At 45.7% G+C, this 27,175-nt stretch overlaps 1 protein-coding gene across 8 annotated transcripts in view; it reads left to right on the plus strand.

Annotated features, from left to right (window-relative positions):
• Window positions 1-27,175, plus strand: part of ttll7 (tubulin tyrosine ligase-like family, member 7) — a 307,243-nt gene that overhangs the window by 219,576 nt on the left and 60,492 nt on the right. For all 8 annotated transcript variants that reach the window (XM_043698632.1, XM_043698631.1, XM_043698627.1 and 5 more), the window contains 2 exons: window positions 14,768-15,051; window positions 17,585-17,719. In XM_043698632.1, the coding sequence (XP_043554567.1) occupies window positions 14,768-15,051; window positions 17,585-17,719 (419 nt within the window). The remainder of the gene's footprint in view (window positions 1-14,767; window positions 15,052-17,584; window positions 17,720-27,175) is intronic.

Consider the following 27,175-nt stretch of genomic DNA (forward strand, 5'->3'; position numbering starts at 1 on the left):
GGCTGAATGGCCTAGTCCTGTTCCTATGTTCCTAATGGTACATTTTTAAGAGTGTACAGGGACACAGGTGTCTCATGGATTCCAAGGTGACAAGAGTTGTGGATGATGTAAATCAGAAATAAAAACAGAAATTGCTGGCAAAGCTCATCAGACCCTGTTCTGGACCAGAAACGTTAACCCTGATTTCTCTCCACAGATGCTAGCAGACCTGCTGAGCTTTTCCAGCAATTTCTGTTTTGTTACATATTGAGAGAGTGGTCTGCGCAACCATATGGGATCTTGGAGCAACTTGGGTCCAAAAGCAGGAAAGTTATGCCACACCTATACAAAGCTCTGATTCCTATGGGAACACAACTGAAGAATGTGTCCAGTTTGGCTCACCACTCTTTCGTGAGAATGTGAGTATCCTTGAAAATGTGCAGAGGAGATTTACCGGATGGGTCCAGGCCTGAGAGTTCTTAAACATAAGATTAGTTGGACAAATCTAGCTGTTCTGCTTGAAGCAAATGAAATCAAGAGAAGATTTGTCAGAGGTGTACAGGATTAGGACAGGAAGAAACATTTCCTTGTAATTTCATATATTTCAATCGTATCCCCTCACAATCACCCATGCTCTAAGGAAAACAACCCCAGAGTGTCCACTTAGGAAACATCGTGGTCAATCTCCTCTGCATCCTCTCTAGTGCAATCGCATCCCTCCTATAATGTGGATTTTAGAACTGCATACAGTACTCTAGCTGTTGTCTAACCAGTGATTTATACAGTTTCAACATCACCTCCCTGCTCTTAAACTCTACCTCCCTGCTGTTTAATTCAAGTGAGAATCTGCAGCTCAATACCTGCAAAAGGGTAGAGGCAGATATTGAAGAAGTATTTAAGTATGGACTTCTGTTGCCAAGGCATACACCCCACTGTGGGATGTTACCTTGTTGCCGTGGAGAGGTTTGTGCTCTTCGATGAGGCTTTAAGCAATGGTGTCTGGGTGTTCCTCCATTCTGATTTGGGTGATCCATGGCACTTGTGTTGGGGGATAGTACCAGACAAAGGTGCAATCCAAAACATCTGCAAGAGGCAGAACATGCGAAGGACGACTGTATACCTCAGCAACTGCAATGGTGGGAGAAGGGTGCAATGGCCAAGGTAATCTTGACCATCCTGGTCCGTGACCATCAACCCACCATGTGTGGGCAATGTCAACACCTCAAGGTGCTCATGTCAGGGTTTCTCCCAAGGTCCTTTCTCCAGGTTGTGTGACAATGAAGGATTAGTGATGGGGACATTGCTGTGGACGTGGGCATCCCCCAGTCAAGATTCTGGATACAGGCAGCAGATATGTGAGGCTCGTTGGGTGCTGTACAGGACAGAGTAATCTTTGGGCAGCAACATCTGTGACTGAACAGCGGTCTTCAGGATTACCTGCACTCCCCTGAACTGCCCTAAATATCAGCCATTCCACTTATTCTTGGCTGTGGAGACCCACCTGCAGGATCACCACCCTCATGATCAGGAGGAGAAAGTGAGGTCTGCAGATGCTGGAGATCAAAGTTGAAACTTTATTGCTGGAACAGCACAGCAGGTCAGGCAGCATCCAGGGAACAGGAGATTCGACGTTTCGGGCACAGGCCCTTCTTCCTGAAGCAATAAAGTTTCAACCCTCATGATCAGACTCTGCAGTTTGCAACTTGCAATGTTAGAGCACTCATGGATCATCTTCACAGCCACTTCTAGAAAGGAGAATTGGGGAGGGTGAGATAAAGGAAACAACTGAGTGTTTATGCCTCCTGCTGGAAAGACAAGAGCTACAGTCACTCTCATATCCGCAATGTTGGTTTTGTCGTCTGATACAGGACTTATGATGTGCTGCACCTCCACATCATGATAGAATCAAGGAATCCTAAAGTTATCTCGTGGGAAATCTAGAAAATCTTCACATGCCCAACTCAGTCTCAGAATGGTGGAGTCAAATGAAGATGGCTGTACTAGACCTGGACCATTGAGTCTGAGCATTATTGCCACCAGGGACAGGGTTAACAAAGTGATGCCACCAGTGCCTCATTAGACCAAGGGCAAATGGACAAAGTACCTTTTGTTCCCAGGACAGCATTTTTCTTCCATCCATCCAATCCGGAAAGAACATTTCCAGCAACTTGGTACGGATAATAAATGCTGGTGATGCCACAAATCAATGAAAACAAACTCCTCAACTGTGAATCCACATTGGCAGCTGTTCCACCCTAGGTCCCTGTGGTGGGCCATCATGGCTGGGAGATTAAATGGATGAAAAACAACAAAACAGTCCAGTCCTGATTCGATTCCAGTTAAGGTGCTCAGAGCTGATGGGCTATTGCTCACGTCATGACCCTACAGATGCATGGCCTCCTTCTGTGCATTAATGTCACTCCATGACTCAACAGTGAAGACGGTTGGGCCAAGGATACCACCCTGAGGAACCCTTCACCTTCACTCCATTACCCCTCAGCACACTGCATCCACACAGGCCGTCAAGTGCATAGCTTTGATTAAAAAACAAGATCCGAACTGAAATAACTGCACAGAGGCTGGTGTCCCTTGATGAATTGTGCATGATACACTGGCTGCAGCCAGCCAGCTCAGAGTCAGTCCCCTGAACTCAAATTGTCTCTCTCACTTAGAGGAGGCATATGGCCAGCGTTGGTGTTCCTGCTGCCGTTTTATCCTTTGGCCCAGATCCAGGAAGGTCAGGTTTACCTGCTGCAGAGCCTTCTCCCCATCAGGAACTCTGCTGGAGCTATCCTTGTTGTTGTGCGCGGAGTGGTCCTATAATCCAACAGGAACCAGGACGGTTTGGTATCAATTGACGTTGTAAGGCTGTTTCTTTAAGCTTGCGTTCCAAATTTGTTCTGCTCTTTCCATGATGGATGGTATGGAGCTGTTCTTACCTGCAGAATCCCATTTGACTTCAGGAAATATTCAAACTCCGTGCCAGTAAATGACATCCCACTGTCCATGATCAATACTTGCAGGAGTCTGCGTATTGCCAATGATGCTTACAGCTTCTCAGTCATCATCCCTGAGTTTTCTGAATGAACTTGATGCACTTCTGACCACTTTGAGTGGGTGTCCATAATGACTAAGAACATTGCACCCTTGAAAGGACCTGCAGACTCGACATTTAACCGAGTCCAGGGCTTACCCGGCCATTCCCATGAATGTGGGGGAGCTGCTGGTGACAATTACTACAAAAACTAATGAGCATTTCATTATATCTATCTTCCCTCACACCAAACATCAAATCCTGAGGTAGCCTAAAGCCTCAGTAATGCCCTTATGCTGCACTAGAGACAAATACTGAGCACTAAACTAGATCTTAAGGTTTTATTGGGACCTCTGACCAATATGCTTATGTTCATCTTGTGTTGAAACCTGAAATTGTCATAGTTTCATTTTACAAGCTATGTCTTGTCAACCTGTACTTTCAAATCTGCCTGCACTTATAAGTACCAAGGCTATTTCCATTTGAGTTGATTTACTGCTGATGTCTGTTTTCTCATCCAACCTTTAGGGTCTTTTCCGCGAGTGATTGATTGGCCAACAATTATGCAATTACAGCAAATCTACTAGGATAGAGGTACCCAAACTTTTGTCTTTGGGGGGTCACACAGATGCGTAGACAGAGCCCCTGAGGACAGAATAAGAAGGCTCAATCCTTCTCATTGATCCATGACCTCACTGGCTCAATCAGTGAAGCAACATGCCTTACTAAAGGCACTATTCAAATCTCCAGGCTGACAAATTTCAAACAGCCCAGACTGTAATCATCAAGTACTTTCTCTGAGTTTGTCTAGACATGGAAGACCTGACTACCACACTCTTGGGGATTGGTGTGGTCAAGGACTGGACGTGCCAATGTGGGACTGGGGTGGACAAAGTCAGAAGTCACACGATACCAGGTTATAATCCAACAGGTTTATTTGAAATCACAAACCTTCGGAGTGATGCTCCTTTATCACTTCACCTGACGAATGAGCAGTGCTCTGAAAGTTTGTGGCTTCACCTAAACCTGTTGGACTATAACCTGGCATCGTGTGACTTCTGACACTGGTCTAGGAATTCAGAGGCTCAAGCCTGTGGGTGTATGGGTTCTAATTCCACCTTGGCAATTAGTGGAATTTAAATTCAATTAATAAATCCAGAATATAAAGCTAGTCTCCATGCTGTGGCTATCATGGATTGTTGTAAAACACCATCTGGTTCACTTTAGGGAAGGAAATCTACTGCCCTTACTTTCCGGGGCCAACCGGACCTCCCGGTCACTGCCCATTTCAACCCTCCCCCGCATCCCCCACTTCCTTTCTGACATGACCATTCTTGGCTTCCTCCATTGCCACAATGAACCACACCGCAAATTGAAGGAAAAGAACCTCATCTTCCGCCTGAGCAGCCTACAGCCCAGAGGATTCAACATTGAATTCCCCAGTTTCAAATAACCTTCCTCCCCATCCACCAACATCCTTCCCAGCCACTCTCCCTCCCTCTCAATGCTCCCTGCCACCTCCCGGATTCATTCTTCCCATTGACCAACAGGGTCGTACCCTCTACCTGTCTTCACCTATCACCACCTCACAACCCTGCCCCTGCCACCCCCTTTACCTGCAGCTCCCCCACACCCACCCCACTCGTGAGGAAGGGTTACACCCAAAAGGTCAACTTCTTCACCTCTTGATACTGCCTGGCTTGCTGTGTTACTCCAGCCTTCTATGGGTTACCCTTACCTGGTCTAGCCGACATGTGACTCCAGACCTACAGCAATATGGGTGTCTCGTAACTGCTCTCGAGGACAATTAGGGATGTCATCCCATGAAAAAATTAATAAAAACTGGTTGTGAGGCCACAGGCCCTCTGACCCCTACTCCTTCCAGTCTAGTCACCATGGGGCTTGGGATGTGCTTAAATTTACAACACACCCTGCACCTCTGATGTGCTGCATTGGAGAGAGACAGTGCAGCACCTGGGCTTCGTGGTGGCACAGTGGTTAGTACTGCTGCCTCACAGCGCCAGGTTCCTGCGTTCGATTCCAGCCTCGGGTGACTGTGTGGAGTTTGCACATTCTCCCTGTGTATGTGTGGGTTTCCTCTGGGTGCCCACAATCCAAAAACATGCAGCTTAGGTGAATTGGCCATGCTAAATTGCCCATAGCATTAGTCAGGGGTAAATAAAGGGTAGGGGAATGGGTCTTTGGAGGGTTGGTATGGATTTGTTGTGCCAATGGGCCTGTTTCCATACTGTAGGAGTGTAATCTAAAGGCACTGCTGAACTGTATATTCTGATGGGGCTCTCTCATGGCACAGTGGTAGTGTCCCTACCCCTGGTGTGGGAGGCCCATGTTCAGGTCTCTCCTGCTCCCAAGGTGCGTAATAACATCGCTGAACAGGTTCATTAGGAATAACAGGTTAAATTAAATAGAAAACTGCTCTGACTCTCATGTCAATGAAGGCTGATTTGTGGATCTAACTGAAAAAAAGGCCACTGTTTAAGCAACACCACAGAAACCAATCATTTAGCCCCGGGTTTTAATACCATGATGAGAAGTGATTATGGGACTATTTGACTCACTTCCCCATGTTAGACCAAAGGTGAGGCAATAATGGAAAGAGAACTCTATTGTTTCGTCCTTTAACTGTGTTCACAAGAAATCCTCAAACTCAATAAAAATACCCAACAATTTAAAGAGGAGTCCACAGGTTTACTTCAAACTGACAAAGCTACTGAACCAGTTAAGTGTTGAATTATTGACAATTTAGCATCGTAAATATGTTAGAGAAAGAAACAGAACGTTGCGTGCTTGTAGACTCAAATTGTGCTCTTTTTGTCCTTCTACAGGCAGGCTCTTCATGTCTGGGCCCACCAAAAGAGATAGTGAGAGGTTTGAAGGCTAATAACAATAGTAGTAAGGAGGGAAAACAGTATCCCACTTTTAAAGTGGGAAACGAGAAGGCTGAGTGAAGCAACTGAACCAATAGCAATGGAATTTAGAGACAGAATCGCAAGATATTCCCAGGCATAGAGAACAAGCGTGCAGCCAAACCTGTCAGCAAACAGAAGTCTGATTTCAGGACTCTATATTTTATGCCAGAGATATTATTTTATATATATTATATATAGAAAATAAATATAAAATAAACTATGCATGTTTTCTGAAGCCTTTAATAATACTTGGATTATTACGCAGCACTGTCTTTGAGGAGAAAGTGAGGTCTGCAGATGCTGGAGATCAAAGTTGAAACTTTATTGCTGGAACAGCACAGCAGGTCAGGCAGCATCCAGGGAACAGGAGATTCGACGTTTCGGGCACAGGCCCTTCTTCCGCAGCACTGTCTTTACCAGTGTATCTCAATCACAGGAGTTGCAGTTGGGTTCCTGTGTTTTGGGTTCTTTTCAGGTGATGATTGTCACTGTTGGGGAGGGGGCGCTTTCTACTTCAGGTAGCCTTGCAGTGTCATTGTTTGATGGTCCCACACTGGGATGCACAAGGATGATTCCTCTGTGTAGTTCTAAAGTTTGTTCATCAGTGAGCAGTGTATCCCCACACTCTGCACCAAACAGTTCGGGTTCCAATGCCAGGTCGTGATGCGTGAAGGAGTGATCTGGGTGAGCGGCAAGATTAAGAGCTGTCTATCTCTTCCAGCTGGCCTGCATGGGTCAGAGAGAGCTGAAAGAGCCCATTACTGAGCTAATATGCGAATGATTCCACTCCACTAGTAGCATGGTGATTGAAGGATGACTGAGATAGAGACAGTAACTATTCCCCACTGAGGGGACCTTCAGCTGTGGGTGGTGAATCAGTTTTGATCAATCTAGCTGAGGGACACCTTGTTGGGAGGAACTAGGAAAGCTCTCTGCTAGTTATGAAACCACGGAATGCAGCATCAGAGTGCAGAAAGAGCCTTTTTGGGTCCATTGTACCAGCACTGCCGCCTTTAACGGGCAAACCATTTAGGAACATAGAAACAGGAGTAGGCCCTTCAGCCCCTTGAGCCTGTTCCACCATTCAGTGAGATCATCACTACCTCTAACTACCTGCCTTTAGCTCATATTTCTTATTACTTTTGCATAACAATAAATTATCTATCTCAGATTTAACAACTCATCCAGCATCTAACGCCATTAGTGGAATAGAGCTCCAAATAGCTATCCCACTTTGTGTGTGGAAGTGCTTCCTAACATTTCTCCTGAACATTCTGGCCCTCATTCTCACCATGCCTCACTCCCTGACCCTTGCCCACAGCTCTGCAAATTTTTCCTTTTTTTAAACTTTTTTTTATAGGTTGCCTAATGAATCCATTTTTAATGAGTGCGTGTGTACATGTTTGAGGGAACACCAAAACAGAAATAGTTCACACAATTCAAGTGGCGAAGGAATTGAATTGAATTGAAGTTATTGTCACGTGTACCAAGGCACAGTATAAAACTTTGTCCTGCGAGCAATACAGGCAGGTCACAGAGTTAAGTTGCATACATAAGTAAATAATAGATAAACAGTGGCAAAAACAAAAACACAGGTACAGGCGAATGTTAAGAGTTTGTGAGTCCATTCAGTATTCTAACAACAGCAGGGTAGAAACTGTTATGAAACCGGCTGGTGTGTGTGTTCAGGCTTCTGTACCTTCTCCCCGATGGTAGAGGTTGTAGAAAAACATTGCCAGGGTGGGATGGATCTTTGAGAATGTTGGCGGCCTTTCCTTGACAGCGGCCCTGGTAGATGGATTCTATAGATGGGAGGTTGGCCTTTGAGTCCAGGCCGAGTTCACCACTCTCTGTAGCCGTCGGTGATCTTGAATGGTACAGTTGCCATACCAAATAGTGATACATCCAGACAGAATGCTCTCGATGGTGCACCTATAAAAGTTGGCAAGGGTATTCGCCATCATGCAAAATTTCCTCAGCTGCCTGAGGAAGAAGAGACGTTGTTGGGCCTTTGTAACCAGGATTGCACCAGGGCAATAAAGCGAAAGCTACACAATGCCAAAGAAAAGCTAATTCAGCGACAACATCCTTACCTAAAGAGAGACAAGAATACTTGCAATAGTCTCCACTTGGCCTTGGATGTATATTGGACCAGTCTGTGCAGATAGGGGCCTTCAATACTGATTTTGCCACAATCCCATCAGTAGACTATCACATCTGGTTCCTGCTGGTGCACTCAACTCCTGCCCATCGCTGCCGGTCTTTATGCGATGGGACGGCACCTGTCTCTCCTTTCACTTTGGCAAGTCGATGTCTGTGGCCCACAGAAACGTGACGGTGATGGGTCAGGGTGGGGAGGAGCTGTCGAGCTCCCTGCAGCTGTAATGACATTACCCAGTGGTGGTGGTGATTGTCGGGTTGGTGGGTGTAGTGGCAGAGCAGGTTGGTGGAGGGAGAATGTCGAGCTGAAATTAAGATCAGATTGGCCATGACTTTATTGAATGGTGGGGCAGGCTGGAAGGGCTGAGTGGCCTCCTCTTGCACCTCGTGTGTTAGTGGCGCTACTTGGAGAGCCTGCAATAAAAATGAGACCTTAAATGGTGGTCGTCCTTTAGAGGGGGTGACCACTAATTATGAAATAAAGGCATGAAAGGATATGAAGGAAGTGCAGAGAATTGGTGCTGATAAGGGAATAGTTCTCAGGGCTCTGTGTGATAAAATTCTCACACAATTTCAGCTCACCCCTGGCTTCACCTGTTCTCATCCCTGTGATATCCTCCAGCTTTACGACTCCCTGAGATCCCTGAATACTTCTGATGCTGGACACTTATGCATCCAACCTTTCCATCACCTACAACATCTGCCTCAAACTCTCTCCATTGGTGGCTGTGCCGATGTTTGCCTGGGACCCAAAACTATGGAGTGCTTTTCGCAAACCTCTCTGCTTCTCTCTCCCATCATGTGATGCCTCGCAACATCAATTGCAACTTGCATTTGTATAGCACCTTCAATAAAGTAAAAGAAACCCCAAGGTGCTTCATGGAGGCACTATCAGACAAAAATTTGCTACTGAAGCACATGAGAGAATATGGGGAGAGAGAGTGATATAGAAGTCCTAAAGTATTGGCCAGTGTCCTGGGGCCATGGGTGTGAATTCCCCTGAGGGTAACTGGTGATGACTAATTTTGGACTCAACAACGTTAACTATCATCAATCATTATAAAAACCCATCTGGTTCAGGAATGCTCTTCAGAGAAGGAAATCAGTCATCCTTATCTCGTCTGGCCTACATGTGACTCCAGATCCACTGCAATGTGGTTAACTTCCTTTTTAAGTCAGCCTGTTCAGAGAAGTTATTACACAACTCTGGAGCTAGTGAGACTTGAATCGAGGTCTCCTGGGGCAGAGGTAGGGACACTGCCTCTGAAGTGGTCTCAGTTCAAATGCAATTAGAGAGGGGCTATAAATGTCAGAACTGTCTACATTCCCATGGAGAGGTTAGCTAATAAGCAGCAGAGTGTTATGATGTTGCAGGCATGTACTGTTCGTTTAAGAGGGAGTGAAAGATGTTTTGTACTGAGAGGTTGTAGGCACTTGTCTTGTGACTGACTAGCAGTCTCAGAGTGTACTGGAAACTTGAAAATATGTAACAAGTAGCTGTTTTCACAACCGTTTGTATTTAACTAATCAGTATAAATTATGGGATACTAAAACCCAATCAAATTTGAATTTTGCTATTTTGACAACATCAAACCAATGAGACGATTCGATGTTTGGGGTGTAAATAAACCGGATTTTGAGAGTTAGCCAGAGACAGAGCAACCTGCCATCTGGAAAGATACTGCCATTCGAAACCCTCTCTATCAAAGGTACCTTTTTCATATGAAACATCTTTGCAACAAAAGACTAAAGATGACCCAGGGAGATCCGCAGCTGAAAGAAGACAGACGCCAATGACGATAGCCATTGTCTAGTTTTTGAAAGTTCAGTGCATGTAATTTTAATAGGGGCTTTAATTGGAACAGTATATTGTTATAGAGTTGGAGGTAGATAACAGACCTTTAAGAAAAAGGAGGCTTAGAGTTGTAAATAGTTGTTGTTTCATGTTCACTTTTAGAGTTAAAGAATAAAATTGATGTTTTTCTTTAAATAGTGGAATTTGGGGAGTTCTCTGTCATTCATACTTTAACAGATTACGAGGCGAGGTGAGCTTTTCCGTGTGTTTGGTTTAATTAAAGAAGGGATTACCACCATGTCATAACACAGAGCAATAGAGGTCGATGATCAGATTTCCAACCAAAGGTATGGCCACGAATGATGAAATGTTTGAAATCAGAACTTAGCAGGAGAGCAGAATTGGATGGCTGCAGAAATCTTGGAGAATAATGTGGCTGAAAGAGGTGACAGAACTGCAGGGTGACGCGAGCAGAGATATGAACACAAGGTGGATGTTATTAAAGTTGAGGTGTTGCAGGATCAGCAGCCAGTGAGCACAAGGATGATGGGCAGAATGACCTTGTAGAGCTGATAGCTTTCTCACGAGTGTGATGTACATGATAAAAGACTGGCAGTGATTCTTTTTGTTGCAATGTAACTTGTCCGTCCCATGAAGATGGCGGGGGGTGGGGGGGCACTCTCTACCTCCAGCAGTGTAAGAGCAGGAAGCTGCTCCAGTCAGTCCTGACTCAGTTGACAGATTTGTTTTGGCTCAATTCAAGATCCATGCTGAATTTAATCACTGGGGAGTCAGTGGGTTTGGGGGCTGTTGTTAAATTCAGTTCATCTATATCTCTGTCTCATCACAGTTCTGCCAGTTAATTGATAACTGACCGTCAAGCTGCAAATCCTGACGGTGCATCCTGAGCTTGGTACAAATCAGAGGCTAGAATAGGCCATTTAGCCCTTGAGTCTGCTCCACCATCCAATCAGAGCCTGGCTGATCTGCTCACTCCTCATTCCCCAATTCCACCCAATAACCTCTCACCCCCTTAGTCATCAAGAAGGCATCTACTGCTGCCTGAAAAATATTCAAAGGTTGTGCTTCCACTGCCTTTGAAAGAGACCCAAAGCTTCCGAACTCTTAGAGTAGACATTTCTGCCCATCTGTGTCCTAAATAGGCCAAGCCTTATATTGAAACACTGACCTTCCCTCACCCCCCCGCAGTTCCATATTCTCAGGCAGAAGGAAACATTGTCTCCACACGAACCCTGTCAGGACCCCTCAGTATCTCATACTTTTCAATCACGTTGTCTCTTACTCTTCTGGACTCCAGTGAATACAAGCCTGGACTGTCCAATCTTCCCTCAGAAGACAATCCGCCCACTCCAGGTTGCAGTTTCTGGCTGTTGCAACATCAGAGGCAGCAGAAATGATGCACTGCAGAAATTCACCAAACATCTTCACACAGCACCTTCCAAACCCACAACCACTTCCATCTAGAATGACAAAGGCAGCAGATACCTGGGAACCCCACCCCCTGCAAGATCTCCCCAAAGCTGCTCACCATCCTAACTTGGAAAAATATCACCGTTCCGTCAGTGTCGCTGGGTCAAAACCCTGGAATTCTCTCACTAACTGCATTGTGGGTCCAAATACGAGCAGATGAGTTGCAGTGGTTCAAGAAGGCAGCTCACCATGAGCCTGTCAAGGGAAACTAGGGAACGGGCAATAAATGCTGGGCCTAGCTAGTGATGCACACATCCAACAAGTGAATAAAAAAACTCCTTATCAGTCATGTGATGTGGGGAGATCCCTCTGGTTGGTTGCCAGTTGTTGCTGACCTCCACTCTCAGGTCCTTAATTCCATGCCAAGGCCCCCTCAGTGTCCTTGCCGATGCCTGATTGAGGTTAGACTTAACAAGCCTTCTCTACAAGAGGCAGTCAGGGTCCTTCATTGGCTCTCCAGTCGGCTGACAAAACCTCCTACCTCCCCACAAGAATGAGGGTAAATGTTGCCCATGACACTGGGGATAACTCCCTTCCTTTTCTTCAAAATAGCGAATGAGGTATTTTTATGCCCACCGAGGGGAAGGTTTTGGCATGTCTGGGCAGAAAGACGATGCCTCCAACTGTGCCGCGTTCCTTTGGTGCTGGGAGTACCTTCAGTGTAGACATTGTTCAGAAATGTTTGGGATGGGACTTGAACCCGTAACTGTGTTGGGAAGGCAGTGATGTAGTGGTAATGCCACTGCACTAATAATCCAGAATCCCAGGAGTTGGAGTTAAAAGGATCAAAGGGTATGGAGAGAAATCAGGAATAAGGGACTGAGTTAGATGATCAGTCATGATCATACTGAGCAAGGGACAGGCCCAAAGAGCCAAAGGACCTACTCGTGCTCCTAATTTCTATGTTTCTAACCTTACAACATGGAGATGAGCACACTGTTCTGCCTGGAAGATTGTAATGGTGTACTCCTTTAATGCCAAGAAGCAGGGGTAGGAACAATGTACACCAATGTATTACAAAAACCAGCCAATATGTTTGGCTCCTGGGCAGACTGAGTGGTTTCCTTTGACCGTCTTATAGAAACGTAGAAAATAAGAGCAGGAGTAGACCATTCAGCCCTGTTCCACCATTCAATACGATCATGGCTGACCATCCAATTCAGTCCCCTATTCCCACTGTCTCCCCTTACCCTTTGATCTCTTTAGAATTAAGAACAATATCTAACTCCTTCTTGAAAACATTCAATGTTTGGTTCTCAGCTATTTTCTGCAGCAGAGAATTCCACAGGCTTCCCACTCTCTGAAGAGTGGAAAATGTTGTCATCCCAGTCCTGAATTTCCTGCCCCTTGATCTTAGCCTCTGACCCCTGGTTCTGAACCCCTTAGCCATTGGAAACATCCTTCTTGTGTAAGTGAATATAGTTCTAACAGATGCAGTCTGTCTTCATACGTCAGTACCGCCATCGCCGGAATCAGTCCGGTCAGTTTTCCTCCAGAGCCAGACCATCCATTCTCAGACAAGAAGGACCAGAACAAGACACAATACTCCAGGTGTCCGTTCACCAAGGCCTTGGACAATTGCCACAATTGCATCTGTATGCAGAGTTTATAAGTCAGATATTGCCAGGTTTGAAGTCTTCAACAGTTTAACTTGTCAAAGATTATTGAGTATTCCAACAGACCTCCTGCTCTATAGCAACTGAGCATTCTTTGAGTGCAGTCTGTGAGAGGGTCCACCAAATGGGTTGAGGTTCATGAAAAGATACTGATATTGTCCAGTGAAGTGCTGGATCCAAACAGACCTTGCCACATCTAAATGAATTTTTATGTATTCGTATCTTGAGGAGAATGTTCATCTCTCTCTCACACACATACATATAGACACTCTCATTCTCTCATTCTCACACATATACACATTGTCACTCTCACAATCTCACTCTTGCGCTTTCTCATGTATACATAAGCAAATGCACGCACACTTTCACCGTCTCTCTCAAACACACACTCTCACATACACTCTCTGTCACACACTTCCACATTCTCTCTTTCTCTCTCTCTCACACTCACACATACATACACGCACACCCATTGAATTGCATGTGTCCGGACATTTAAATTGCAATGGGTTTTAAGATTTGAGATGGCTCATTCTTTAGGCATACACTGCCCCTACCTGATCTACTCTTACAGCTCCGCTCCTGGGCTCCCATCGATTCTGGGGAAAGAGGTCAGGCATTAATCGCCAGCTCAGGGAGGGTCAGTCATTAAAGTGAGGCTGATGGTTAGAATTTGATGGGACTACCTCTGCCTATGCATCTGAAAGTCTAAATAGTTAACATACCCCATCCTTCAGTCTGAGGAAGGAAAGTCCTGCAGTATTGTGAGCAGTTCTGATCCCCGTTTTAAAGAAAATATGTTATTTCATTGGAGGCAGTTCAGAGAAGGTTCACGAGGATGATCTCTGGTATGAGCAAAGGCTAAACATGTTGGGACTCTAACTGGGGTTTAGAAGAATGAGGAGTGATCTCATTGAAACATATTGGATTCTGAAGGGGCTTGACAGGGTCAATGCTGAGAGGATGTTTCCCTCATGGGAGAATCTAGGACCAGAGGGCACAGTCTTAACATAAAGGTGCATCAATTTCAGACTGACATGAGGATGAATTTCTTCCCTCAGAGGGTTGAGAGTTTCTAGAACTCCTTACCACAGAGAGTTGTGGGGGCAGAGTCCTTGTGCACATTTAAGGCTAAGATAGATAGATTCTTGATCAATCAGGAAATCAAGGGTTAGGGGGAAAGGGCAGGAATTTGGATGTGAGGGGAGTATGGTGGCTCAGTGGTTAGCACTGCTGCCTCACAGCACCAGGGACCTGGGTTCGATTCCAACCTTGGGTAACTGTCTGTGTGGAGTCTGCACATTCTCCCTGTGGCTGTGTGGGTTTGCTCCAGTTTCCTCCCACATTCCAAAGATTTGCAGGTTAGGGTGGATTAGCAGTGCTAAATTGCCCATAGTGTGCAGGTTAGGTGAATCAGCCATGGGAAATGCTGGGTTATAGGGATGGGATGGAGGTGTGTGGGTCTGGGTGGGATTCTCTTTGGAGGGTTGGTGAAGACTCGATGGGCTGAATAGCTTGCTTTCACACTATAGGAACTCTATGAATGTTGATCAGCCGCGATCCTACAGAATGGTTGAGCAGGTTTGAGGGGCCAAGTGGCCTACTCCTGTTCCTACATTTTCTGGTCATATGGTCTAAGACCATGAGTCATGTTACCAGGAGCAGTCAAGGGGTAAGTGAAGCAGGAGGGATACATAGTTCTTTCAAACGGGATGTTAAGTATTGTATTGCAATTCACTTTCCTGTTAACGTTTCTTTGCAGGGAGGATACAGTCGAAGCCTCCAACCACAAGTATGAGACCACTACCTTCAGCATTGCCAGCAGCATCATTGCCAATCAGACGTTCTGTGTCCTGCCCCCGGTCAATCTCTACCTCAGCAACACATTTGCATTCACACCTACCCGAACCGCGATCCACTTCTGCCAAACCCAGTGTCCCCTTGAGCAAACCTCCTGCAGACACACGGTCGCAATCATTGAATCGTACCATGACCACCCAGCGGATACCACATGCTACCAGCCTGGGCACCATTCATTCCGCACCGGTAAGCACTACAGACACCACAGAAAGACTGATCTAGTTACTGTACAGATGACCTGCACTCTGGTTCTGTTATGTCTTGTTGAACTGGTCTCGAGATGTTTTCATGAAATAGACTTTGACAGACTTGAGTTACGGAGAGCAACTCAGAAAGAGCTTTGGTTGGGCCAAAGCAGGAATGTCTACTCCAGATCAGGTCACCACACTTCAGAAAGAACTTAAGGCTCCTTAAGATGGTTTCCCCGAATGGCTGCAGGGATTTTAGTGACAAGGTTAGGGGTTGGGGAAGCTGGGTGGTTTTCTTAGGAGCAAAGGAGATTGAGAGGAGCTTGGTTGGGGGTGTTCAAGGTTACGACAGGTGGATTGTGCTGGTATTAAAATCCGGAGGTTAAATGTTGATTAGACAGGGTCCAGGTATGCTTTTCCAGTCAGAGTTTTATTCAGCTCTCAAAACTCCCAGATCACTCCTTACATATATGCAACCACCTCTCACCCAATTATCCTTGTACTAACCATCATCTTTGTCCTGGTTCCATTTACTCCCAGGCATCCCTGCCAGATCTTAACTGCTGGCACAGACAGCAGATGAGTGTGTTCAAATTACTTTTGTATCTCGCTCATGCCTATCTCTGTAACTTCCTCTGCCCCTCAACCCTCCCAAGACACTTGGGGCCCTCCAATTTTGTCTCTTGAGCATTTCCAATCTCTGTTATCCCACTAATGGTGGCCATACACTCAGTCCTATCATTTCCTCCCTATACCTCTCTGCTTCTCTATCCCTCTCTCTCATCCAGAAAATCTACCCCTTGACCAAGTTTGTTGCCCTCTGTGGTCCATTGTCAAAATGACAAGTGCTAATGCCATTGAACGGAAAAACAGAGGCGTACAAATCTTTGCACAGTGGCTGGTGGAATTTGAGTTAAATTACGTTTGGATCCATGTCACGGTGACCAAAAAACTAACTGATTGTTGTAAAAAGCTGCAGCATTTTAGGGAAGTAAATCTGCTCCCTTACAAGGGATTCCAGAACCACAGCAAAGTGTTTGACCTTTACCTGCCCTCTGGAGTGGTCCGGTGAGCCACTGAATTCCAAGATAATTGAGGATAGGCAGGAGATACTAGCCTTGCCCGCGGCTGCCATGTCCCAGGAAAGAATAAAGAGACGGAAAAGTTTAATCTTAACTTGGAGTGTTGTGAGACTTTAAAAATGCTGTACAGCTGCAATTTGTTGTTGATGCTCAGCCAGTAGTAGAAGGGTTCTTCTGAATTAAAAGAAAATCAGAAAATGTTTCTGCATTTCAAAAGGGAAATAGGATATCTGCACAAAAAGGGAATGGAGATTGTAGATTGAAACTTTTGGGGAAATAGAAAGGAAATAGCAAGGAAAGGGGTGGCTCAGTGGTTAGCACTGCTGCCTCACAGCGCCAGAGAACCTGGTTCAATTCCCGCCTCGGGCAATTGTCTGTGTGGAGTTTGCACATTCTCCCTGTGTCTGCGTGGGTTTCCTCCTACAGTCCAAAGATGTGCAGGTCAGATGAATTGGCCATGCTAAATTGCCCATAGTGTTAGGTGTAGGGGAATGGGTCTGGGTGGGTTGCTCTTCGGAGGGTCAGTATGGACTTGTTGGGCTGAAGGGCCTGTTTCCACACTGTAAGTAATTGTCATGGGATCAGATCCCTCACAGTGGGCTGAATGGCCTCCTGCTGCGCTTTCATGTCTCATGATGTTGTGAATGAAATAGCACTTTCATAGGACTAACATAAGAATGATGGGGTTCCTTCTGTACTCTTGCTTATCTGTATACCTACCTATTCCATCTGCCCATGTTTACTGTGGGTGTTTGGGCCAAACTTTATGCCCGAAGGTTGGGATGGGTAGGTCTGTATTGCTGCTCTGCTAAGGGTTTATGCTGGAGGAGGTAGTGGATGCATTGCTGACTCACTTCGGAAGTTGAGCTCACAGCAACCTCCCAATTCCCTGGCCTGATGAGAGCCGGGCTGAGTTGCATGAAGAGTTTTTGGAATGTCCCAAACCTTTGGGAGGGAAGGGTTCCCACAGACTATCCTTGGTTTGAGGCTCAGTGGGTGGAAATGTTGCAGTACAGGGGCCTCCCAGAGGAGTCAGTGAGGTTTGCAGATCCTGGAGATCAGAGTTGAGAGTGTGGTGCTGGAAAGATACAGCAGGTCAGGCAGCATCCGAGGAGCAGGAAAATTGACATTTTGGGCCAAAGCCCTTCATCAGGGCTCCCTGAGGAGTTCCTGGATCCACATTCTTTCCTGGGCCTGCTCTGAGTCCTGACATTATCCCTACAGCAGCTCTTTCCACAGACTTTCATTTCAACGTAACAACCCATCAGCCAAAATGATGCACAAAGCACTTGACCCCCTAACTATGCAACAATGAGCAGAGAAAGACACTAAACCTAGTGTATTTTTGACTATACTGTTTAGCTTTGACTATTTGGGTTTACTGTGAACTGTTGAACATCAGCAGGTCTCAAATTAACAGTGAACTAACCCTGACCACTTGTCTTTCAGCGCTCTTCCAATCTAAATTTTAGAACGAAGGAACAAGACGAGGAGTTGACCAAAGAAGTGCTGGTGGCTCTGAATGAAATGAAAATTAAATTCCCAGGGAAATCAAATGAGGAAGCTGAGGTCCTGCTGGATGAAGTAAGTGTTCACAGGATATTAGGACAGATCATCATCGGCCATTTTGGAATTATCTTGTATTAAGCTTTGCAGTGAAACTAACAATTAACTTTTAAAAAAAAAATGTTATTATCACCATAAAGAGAGGCATGTTGTAAAAAACCTAAAGCACAATGTCAGCACTGTTTGGTGTGATTCTGCAATGGGTAACGCTTACATCATGAATGCACCAATAACAACCGTGGAATCCCGCCAGTGTGGAAGCAGACCATTGAGTCCACATTGACTCACCAAAGAGCATCCCGCCCAACCCCTGTAACCCTGCATTTCCCATGGCCAATCCACCTAACCTGCACGTCTTTCAAATGTGGGAGGAAACTGGATCACCTGGAGGAAACTCTTGCAGAACACAAGGGGAATGTGCAAACTCCACACAGACAGTTACCCAAACCTGAGTTCTTGGTGCTGTGAAACAGCACTGCTAACCACTGAGCCACCAGGCTGCGCAAAGGATTGAATGTACATTGGTAAAACAACTGATGCCATCATTACCATTGAGTGTGTTTTCCCTGGAGGCAGGGTCATCACCCCCCCCTGTCTCCATGCCCCATGCAACATTGTAGGGGGTTCTATGATTCCTCTATGATTCAACACAACCATCTGATCTTCAGTTGGCCACACATTCACCATTCTGAGCATCTTCCTATCTTTGTGAGAGTGTGAGTGTGAGAGAGAGAGGGAGAGAGTGAGAACTCAGACAATGAGAGATTGCACAGTCTGGAGTTGTTTTCCTTGGAGCAGTGGAGACTAAGGGGGTCATGATCGAGATGTATAAAATGATGAGGGTAGACAGGAAGAAACAAAACCAAACCAAAGAACTGCAGACTTTTAAAACATTCATTTGTGGGACTTGGGCATCACTGGCTGGCCAGCATTTATTGCCCGTCCCTAGTTGCCCTTGAGAAGGTGGTGGTGAGCTATCTTCTTGAAACGCTGCAGTCCACTTGCTGTGGATTAACCCACAATGTTGGGAGGGAGAGAATTCCAGGATTTTGACCCAGCGACTGTGAAGGAAAGGTGATGTATTTCCAAGCCAGGGTGGTGAGTGGCTTGGAGGGGAACTTACAGGTGGTGGTGTTCCCATGTACCTGCTGCCCTTGCCCTTCTAGATGGAAGTAGTTGTGGGTTTGGAAGGTGCTGTCTGAGGGTTTTTGGTGAATTTCTGCAGGGCATTTTGTAGATAGTGCACACTGCTGCTACTGAACACCGGTGATGGAGGGAGTGAATGTTTGTAGATGTGGTGCCAATCAAGCAGGTTGCTTTGTCCCGGATTATGTCAAGTGTTGTTGGAGCTGCACCCATTCAGGCAAGTGGGGAATATTCCATCACACTCCTGACTTGTGCCTTGTAGATAGTGGATAGACTTTGGTGTGTCAAGCGGTGAGTTACTCACCGCAGTATCCCTAGTCTCTGACCTGCCTTGTAGCCACTGTGTTTATGTGGTGAGTCCAGTTGAGATTCTGGTCAATGGTAACCCCAAGGATGTTGACAGTGGGGGATTGTCAAGGGGTGATCGTTAGAGTGTCTCTTATAGGTGATGGTCATTGTCTGACATTTGTGTGGTGTGAATGTTACTTGCCACTTGTCAGCCCAAGCCTGGATATTGTCCAGATCTTGTTGAATATGGACTGCTTCAGTATCTGAGGAGTCGCGAATGGTGCTGAACACTGGCCAATCATCAGCGAGCATCCCCACTCCTGACTTTATGACAGAGGGAAAGTCATTGATGAAGCAACTGAAGATTGTTGGGCCTAGCACACTACCCTGAGGAACTCCTGTAGAGATGTCCTTGACCTGAGATGACTGACCCTCCACAACCACAACCATCTTCCTTTGTGCCAGGTTTGACTCTAACCAGTGGAGTGTTTACCCATTGATTCCAGTTTTGCCAGGGCTCCTTGATGCCGTACTCGGTCCAATGCTGGAAAGTCTGGCAGTCAGAAACAAAATCTGAAACTGCTGGAAAAAAATCCGCAGGTGTAACAGCATGTGTGGAGGGAAAGCAGAGTTAACATTTTGGGTCCAGCGACCGTTCTAGAGAAGAAGGAGAAAGTGAGGACTGCAGATGCTGGAGAGCCAGAGTCGAAAAGTGTGGTGCTGGAAAAGCACAGCAGGTCAGGCAACATCAGAGGAGCAGAAGTGGTAATGTTTGTGTCTGAAACATCGACTCTTCTGCTGCTCAGGTGCTGCCTGACCTGCTGTGCTTTTCCACTGCCACACTTTTCGACTCTTATACAGCAGAATCATTTCCCCTTGGTGGAAGGATCAATGCCAAGAGGGTATAGATTAAAGATAAGGGACAGGAGATTTAGAGGAAATGTGAGGAAAGTTATTTTTACCCAGAGGATGTTGGAAGTCTGGAACTCTCTGCCTGTAAGGGTGGGAGAGGCAGAAGCCCTCATCACATTGAAGAAGTATTTAGATGTGCACTTGTGATGCCAAAGGCATAAAAGGCTTTGGGCCAAGTGCTGGAAAATGAGATTAGAGTAGGAGGTTATGGGTCAGGTGATTATTTTTGACTGATGCAGACACAAAAAGGTGGGGGAGTGGCATTGCTAATCAGGGATAGTATCACAGATGCAGAAAGGGAGATCGTTGAGGAGGATCTGTCCATGGAATCAGTATGGGTAGAAGTCAGAAACAGGAAAGGAGCAGTCACTGTATTGGGAGTTTTCTGCAGACCCACCCTCCATAGCAACAGAAACATGGAGGAGCAGATTGGGAAGCCGATTTTGGAAAGGTCCAAAGGTAACAGGGTTGTTGTCATGGGTGACTTTAACTTCTCTAATATTGTTTGGAACCTCCTTGGTTCAAATAATTTGGACGGAGCTGTTTTTGTCAGGTGCATCCAGGAAGGGTTCCTGGCGCAATGTGTAGATAGGCCAATCTCGAGGGGAGGCCATATTGGATTGGATGCTTGGCAACACGCCATGCCAGGTGTCAGACCTCTCAGCGCGAGAGCATTTTGGTGATAGTGATCACAACTCCTTAAACTTTACTATACTCATGGGGAGGGATAGGAGCAGACGGTGTGGGAAAGTCTTTAATTGGGGGAGAGGGATGTACAATGCTAATAGACATGTATCTAGAGGGTTACAAGGCAGCCAGGAAGAAACTGAAAAATGGACTTAGGAGAGCTAGAAGGAAATATGAAAAAGCAATAATGGGTAGGATTAAAGAAAACCCCAAGGCATTCTACATTTACGTGAGGAACAAGAGGATGGCCAGAGTGAGGGTAGGGCCGATCAGGGATAGTGGAGGGAACTTGTGCCTGGAGTCAGAGGATGTAGAGGAGCTCCTTAATGATTAATTTGCTTCAGTATTCGCTACTGAGAGGGACCTTGATGTTTCTGAGGACAGTGTGAAACAGGCTGATATGCTTGAACTGGTTGATGTTAAGAAGGAGGATGTGATGAAAATTTTGAAAAATATAAAGGGGTAGGTAAATCCCCAGGGCTGGATGGGATATACCCAAGGTTACAACAGGAAGTGAAGGAAGAAATTACTCTACCTTTTTGTTCTCACTGTCCACTGGAGTAGTGCCAGATGATTGGAGGGTGGCAAATGTTATTCCCTTGTTCAAGAAAGTGAATAGGGATAATTCTGGAAATTACAGGACCAGTCAGTATTACTTCTGTGGTGAGCAAATTATTGGAGAGGATTTGAGAGACAGCATTTATGATTACTTGGAAAACTATAGTTCGATTGGAAATAGTCAGCATGGCTTTATGAGGCGCAGGTCATGCCTCACAAACCTTATTAAATTCTTTGAGAATGTGACAAAACACATTGATGAAGGTAGAACAGTGGATGTGGTGTACATGGATTTAAGCATGGCGTTTGATAAGGTTCCCCATGATAGGCTCATTCAGAAAGTAAGGGGGCATGTGAAAAAAGGAAATTTGGCTGTCTGATACAGAATTAGCTGGACTACAGAAGACAGAAGGTGGTAGTAGATGGAAAGTATTCAGCCTGAAGTTCAGTGACCAGTGAAGTTCCACAGGATCTGTTCTGGGACCTTTGTTCTTTGTGATTTTTATAAATGACTTAGATGAGAAAGTGAAGGGGTGGGTTAGTAAGTTTGCCAATGACAAGAAGGTTGGTGGAGTTGTGGATAGTTTGGAGGGCTGTTGTAGGTTGCAACGGGAAAGTGACAGGATGCAGAATGGGGCTGAGAAGTGGCAGATGGAATTCAACCTGGAAAAGTGTGAAGTGATTCATTTTGGAAGGTCAAATTTGAATGCAGATTACAGGGTTAAGACAGGATTCTTGGTAGTGTGGAGGAACAGAGGGATCTTGGGGTCCATGTACATAGATCCCTCAAGGTTGCCACCCAAGTTGATAGGGTTGTTAAGAAGATGTATGGTGTGTTGGCTTTCATTAGCAGGGGGATTGTGTTTAAGAGCTGTGAGGTTATGCTGCAGCTCTATAGGGCCCTGGTTAGATCACACTTGGAATATTGTGTTGGAATACTGGTCACCTCATTATAGGAGTGATATAGGATGCAGAGATTTACCAGGATGTTGCCTGGACTGGAGAGCATGTCTTATGATGAAAGGCTGAGGGAGCTAGGGCTTTTCTTAATGGAGCAAAGAAGGATGAGAAGGAACTTGATAGAGGTGTACAAGATGATGAGAGGCATAGATAGAGTGGATAGCCAGAGACCTTTTGCCATGGCAGAAATGTCTATCACTAGGTGGCATCATTTTAAGATTTAGGGGAGATGTCAGAGGTCAGTTCTTTACACAGAGAATGGTGGGTGCTTGGAATGCACTGCCAGTGGTGGTAGTAGAGTCAGAGACATTAGGGACATTTAAGCGACTCCTGGATAGGCACATGGAAGATAGCACAGTGAAAGGTATGCAGGTCAGTTTGACCTTAGAGTAGAATGAAAGGTCAGCACAATATCGAGGGCCAAAGAGTCTGGCCATGCTGTGTTCTGTCTGAGAACCACCTCCTTCACACCCAAACCTTCCTGCTTTAATTGAGTCCCACTGTCGAGCTACTGAAGACCTTAATTAGTGATAATGGAATCATGGAGATGAGAGGGGCAGAAAAAAATGTCTGGGAACAATCAGAATATGAATCGCCTCCATAAAAGGCCAAAGACTCGAAATGGATCCTTTAATCTGATGTAACAATGGCTTGGTGAAAATATCTAGTACAAAGTATTTTTCTTTCACTAAATAGTTTTATTCATGAACTCAACCTGTCTAGTGAGATGAAAGATTTAGTATCGAGGGACTTGCATCTTAAAGGCACCTTTTCAATAAAAGCTGCCCTCATTCTTTTGGTTAAACAGTAATAGAAAGACTGTTTCTTTTATTGTTCATTTATGAATGTGTTGAATCTTTTCTTCTCGAATCAATAGACGCTGGAGAGCATTTCTGTTCTTTTCAACGGTGCTTTTGAAGTCTCCGTGCTTCAAATGTCAGCCAAGAGAGCAATGGTAGCATCACACCTCAGCCTTAGACAGTCTGCTCTGCTGCAGGAATGTTTCGTTTCAGAGAGAGATTTTTATTTTAATGACATTCAGGGAGACTGGGGAAGTTGGGCTTGTTCCTCCACCAGCAGACAAGGTGAAAGATGGAATGGTGAGGGGTTTTGATGGACTATTCTCGGGAGACCTTGTTTCCACTGGCAAGAGCTTTGAGGATTAGATTCCCTACAGTGTGGAATCAGGCCCTTCGGCCCAACAAGTCCACAATGACCCTCCAAGCAGTCACCCACCCAGACCCTTTTCCCTCTGACTAATGCACCTATCACTATGGACAATTTAGAATGGCCAATTCACCTGACCTGCACATCTTTGGACTGTGGGAGAAAACCGGAGCACCTGGAGGAAACCTACGCAGACACGGGGAGAATCCACACAGACAGTCACCCAAGGCTGGAATCAAACTTGGGACTCTGGTGCTGTGAGGCAGCAGTGCTAACCACTGAACCACTGTGTCGCAGGAGACTGCAATATTCTAATGAAGCACAGTACAGGTTTAAGGAGCACACCTTGTTTTCCACTGAGGCACGTCATAGCCTCAAGGTCTCAACATTGACCTCTATAACGTTACAAGCCTTGTCTTGTCTGTGTTCCAGTTCTGATGAAGAGTCACATTGGATTCAAAATATTTACTCTGTTCCTCTCTCCACAGATGCTGCTGAGTTTCTCCAACAATTTCTGTTTTTTGTTTCAGATTTTCAGAATCTGCAGTATTTTGCTTTCATTATCATTGGTAAAGAAGGCACTGAGGAAATCAAAATATTTTTTCTATTGTGGGATGTGGGTGTTGCTGCTGGGCCCAGCATTTATTGCCTGTCCCTGGTGGTCCTTGAGAAGGTGGTGGTGAGCCGCCATCTTGAACTGCTATATGTGCTTTAGGTAGATCCACAATGCCCTTATAGGAACGGAATTCCAGGATTTTGACCCAGCGACAGTGAAGATATGGGGATATATTTCCACGTCAGGATGGTGAGTGGCTTGGAGATGAACGTTTGCAACTTTTCCAGTCTGTAAGTTGTTATGATTGGGAATGAGTTGCCTGAAGGGCAGATGAGGAAAAGCTTCTAATGAGCTAGTTTAGGCACCGTGGACTGAATGGTTTCATTCTGTGCTGGATCGCTCGATGATACCACCCTCATAATCAATTTGGTTCATCAAATCTCATGAGGAGAACCTCATGAATGGATTGATGTGCAGGTGGGAATCTGGTCTTTGCCTCCAACTGCATCCCAAATAACAAAAGGATCTGAAAAGGATAGTGGGGGCAAAGTCAAGATAAAAACACGTGGGGCCTTCAGAGTTAGAGCAGCTGCTTTTGACCCTTCATGCTGCTGCCTGGATTCGTTTGTGTCCCTCCTCCACTTAGGTGAGGGGTGGAGCTGGTGTGGGAGGGCATGGGACCCAGGTAGTGCAGTGGGGAGCCATTGTCCAGGCTGTCCATCTTCTTCTGACCACTAGGTACAACCTACATGATTGGCAACTTATAGCTACTGCCCCCACCAGGCCCCAGTGACTTCAGTGAGGTCTAGCGATGGGTGCCATCTTAGAACTTAGGTCTCAAGCCAATTCACAACATTGGGATCATTACCATTATCCACTTCTGAATAACCTTGCTTGACAGAAAGTAACTGTCAGAAGCAGAGATCGAATTGTAAAACCTCTACAGTGTGGAAGCAGGCCATTTGGCCCATCAAGTAGGCACTGACCCTCCAAAGAGCATCCCATCCAGACCCATCCTAGCCCTGTAACTGTGCGTTTCCCATGGCTGATCCTCCTCGCCTACATACCCCTGGACACTGTGGGTAATATCACATGGCCAGTCCGCCTAACCTGCACATCTTCGGAGCACTCAGAGGAAAGATATCAAAACATGAGGAGAATGTGAAAACTCCATAGAGCCGCCCAAGGGTGGAATTAAACCCAGGTCCCTGGCATTGTGAGGCAGCAGTGCTAACCACTGAGCCAGCAGACCACCCTTCTAGATGGCCTTTCGAAGGTGGCCTTTTTCTGGACGTGGTGATTTCTTTTCCCTGAATAGACTTTATTCCTCGACTCATTGCAAGCTCATACCACCTTGTGGTAGCTTTGCTGATAAAATAGACTTGAACACAGTGGAAGACAACCATTATATCCCAGATGGACTCTTCCTTCTGATGATTGAATGGGGGTCAGTGTTGGTTTAGTTCGTGTCTGGTGGGAATGGACCCTTTCTGTTGGATTCTCACCCACTTTAAAGATGGCTGAAAATCCCTGTAAATCAGCAGTGAGAAGCAGTAGATGGTGGGATAGTGTTAATGTTCTTGGGCTTTTAATCCTAGAAGGTGGCGTGGTGGGTCAGTGGTTAGCACTGCTGCCTCACAGCGCCAGGGACCTGGGTTCAATTCCACCTTGGACGACTGCCTGTGTGGAGTTTGCACATTCTCCCTGTGTCTGTGTGGGTTTCCTCCGGATGTTTCAGTTTCTTTCCACAGTCCAAAGATGTGCAGGTTAGGTGGAGCGGCCATGCTAAATTGCCCATAGTGTTCAGGGATATGTAGGTTAGATGCATTAGTCAGGGGTAAATGTAGACCAGTCGGGGAATGGATTACTCTTTGCAGTGTCACTGTGGACTTGTTGGGCTGAAGGGCTTGTTTCCACGCTGTCAGGATTCTATGATCTTTCTACGATTCCACGGCCACACAAGTACTCAGGAACCATGGGTTCAAATTCCACCACTCAGCTGGTGGTATTTAAATTCAATTAATAAGTCTGAAACTGAAAGCGAGTCTCAGTGATGGGGATCATGGTAATTGTAAAATTTTAGTTTTTGCATGCCCTTTAAGGAATCTATAGTTCCTGCCTGGTCTGGGCTACATGTGACTCCGCACCCACAGCAATGCGGTGAACTAATAATTGCTTTCTGAAATGGCCAAGCAAGTTGAAAGGCAATTAAGGATGGGCAATAAATGTTGGCCTTGCCAGTAAAGGAAAACACCCAAAAGCATATAGCTCCTTTAACAGAATAAAATAAGAACAAAGAAGAACAAGGAAAATTTACAGCCCAGGAACAGGCCCTTCGGCCCTCCAAGCCTGAGCCGATCCAAATATACTGTCTAAACCTGTCGGACAATTCCTAAGCATTTGTATCCCTCTGCTCCCCACCTACTCATGCATCTGTCCAGATGTATCTTAAATGAATCTACTGTGCCTGCCTCTACCACCTCTGCTGGCAACGCGTTCCAACCACCCACCACCCTCTGTGTGAAGTACTTGCCGCGTGTATTCCCCTTAAACATTCCACCTCTCACCTTGAGAGCATGAACTCTCGTTATACAATCCTTCACCCTGGGAAAAAGCTTGTCTCTATCCACCCTGTCTATACCCTTCATGATTTTGTAAACCTCAATCAGGTCCCCCCTCAATCTCCTTTTTTCTAGTGAAAATAAACCTAACCTACTCAACCTCTCTTCATAGCTAGCACCTTCCATACCAGGCAACATCCTCATAAACCTTCTCTGCACCCTCTCCAAAGTGTCCACATCCTTTTGGTAATGTGGCGCCCAGAACTGTACACAATATTCTAAATGCAGCCGAACCAATGTGTTGTACAATTTTAACATGACTTGCCAGCTCTTATACTCATTACCCTGTCCAATGAAGGCAAGCATACTATATGCCTTCTTGACCACTCTATCCACTTATGCAGCAACCTTCAGGATACAATGGACCTGAACTCCCAGATCTCTCTGCTCATCAACTTTTCCCAAGGCTCTTCCATTCATTGTATAATTCGCTCTAGAATTAGACTTGCCTAAATGCATCACCTCACATTTGTCTGGATTGAAAGCCATCTGCCACTTTTCCGCCCAACTCTCCAGTCTATCTATATCCTCCTGTATTCTCTGACAGTCCCTTATGCTTTCTGCTACTCCACCAATCTT

This window comes from Chiloscyllium plagiosum, chromosome 11 (assembly GCF_004010195.1).
Source record: "Chiloscyllium plagiosum isolate BGI_BamShark_2017 chromosome 11, ASM401019v2, whole genome shotgun sequence".
Lineage (NCBI taxonomy): Eukaryota > Metazoa > Chordata > Chondrichthyes > Orectolobiformes > Hemiscylliidae > Chiloscyllium > Chiloscyllium plagiosum.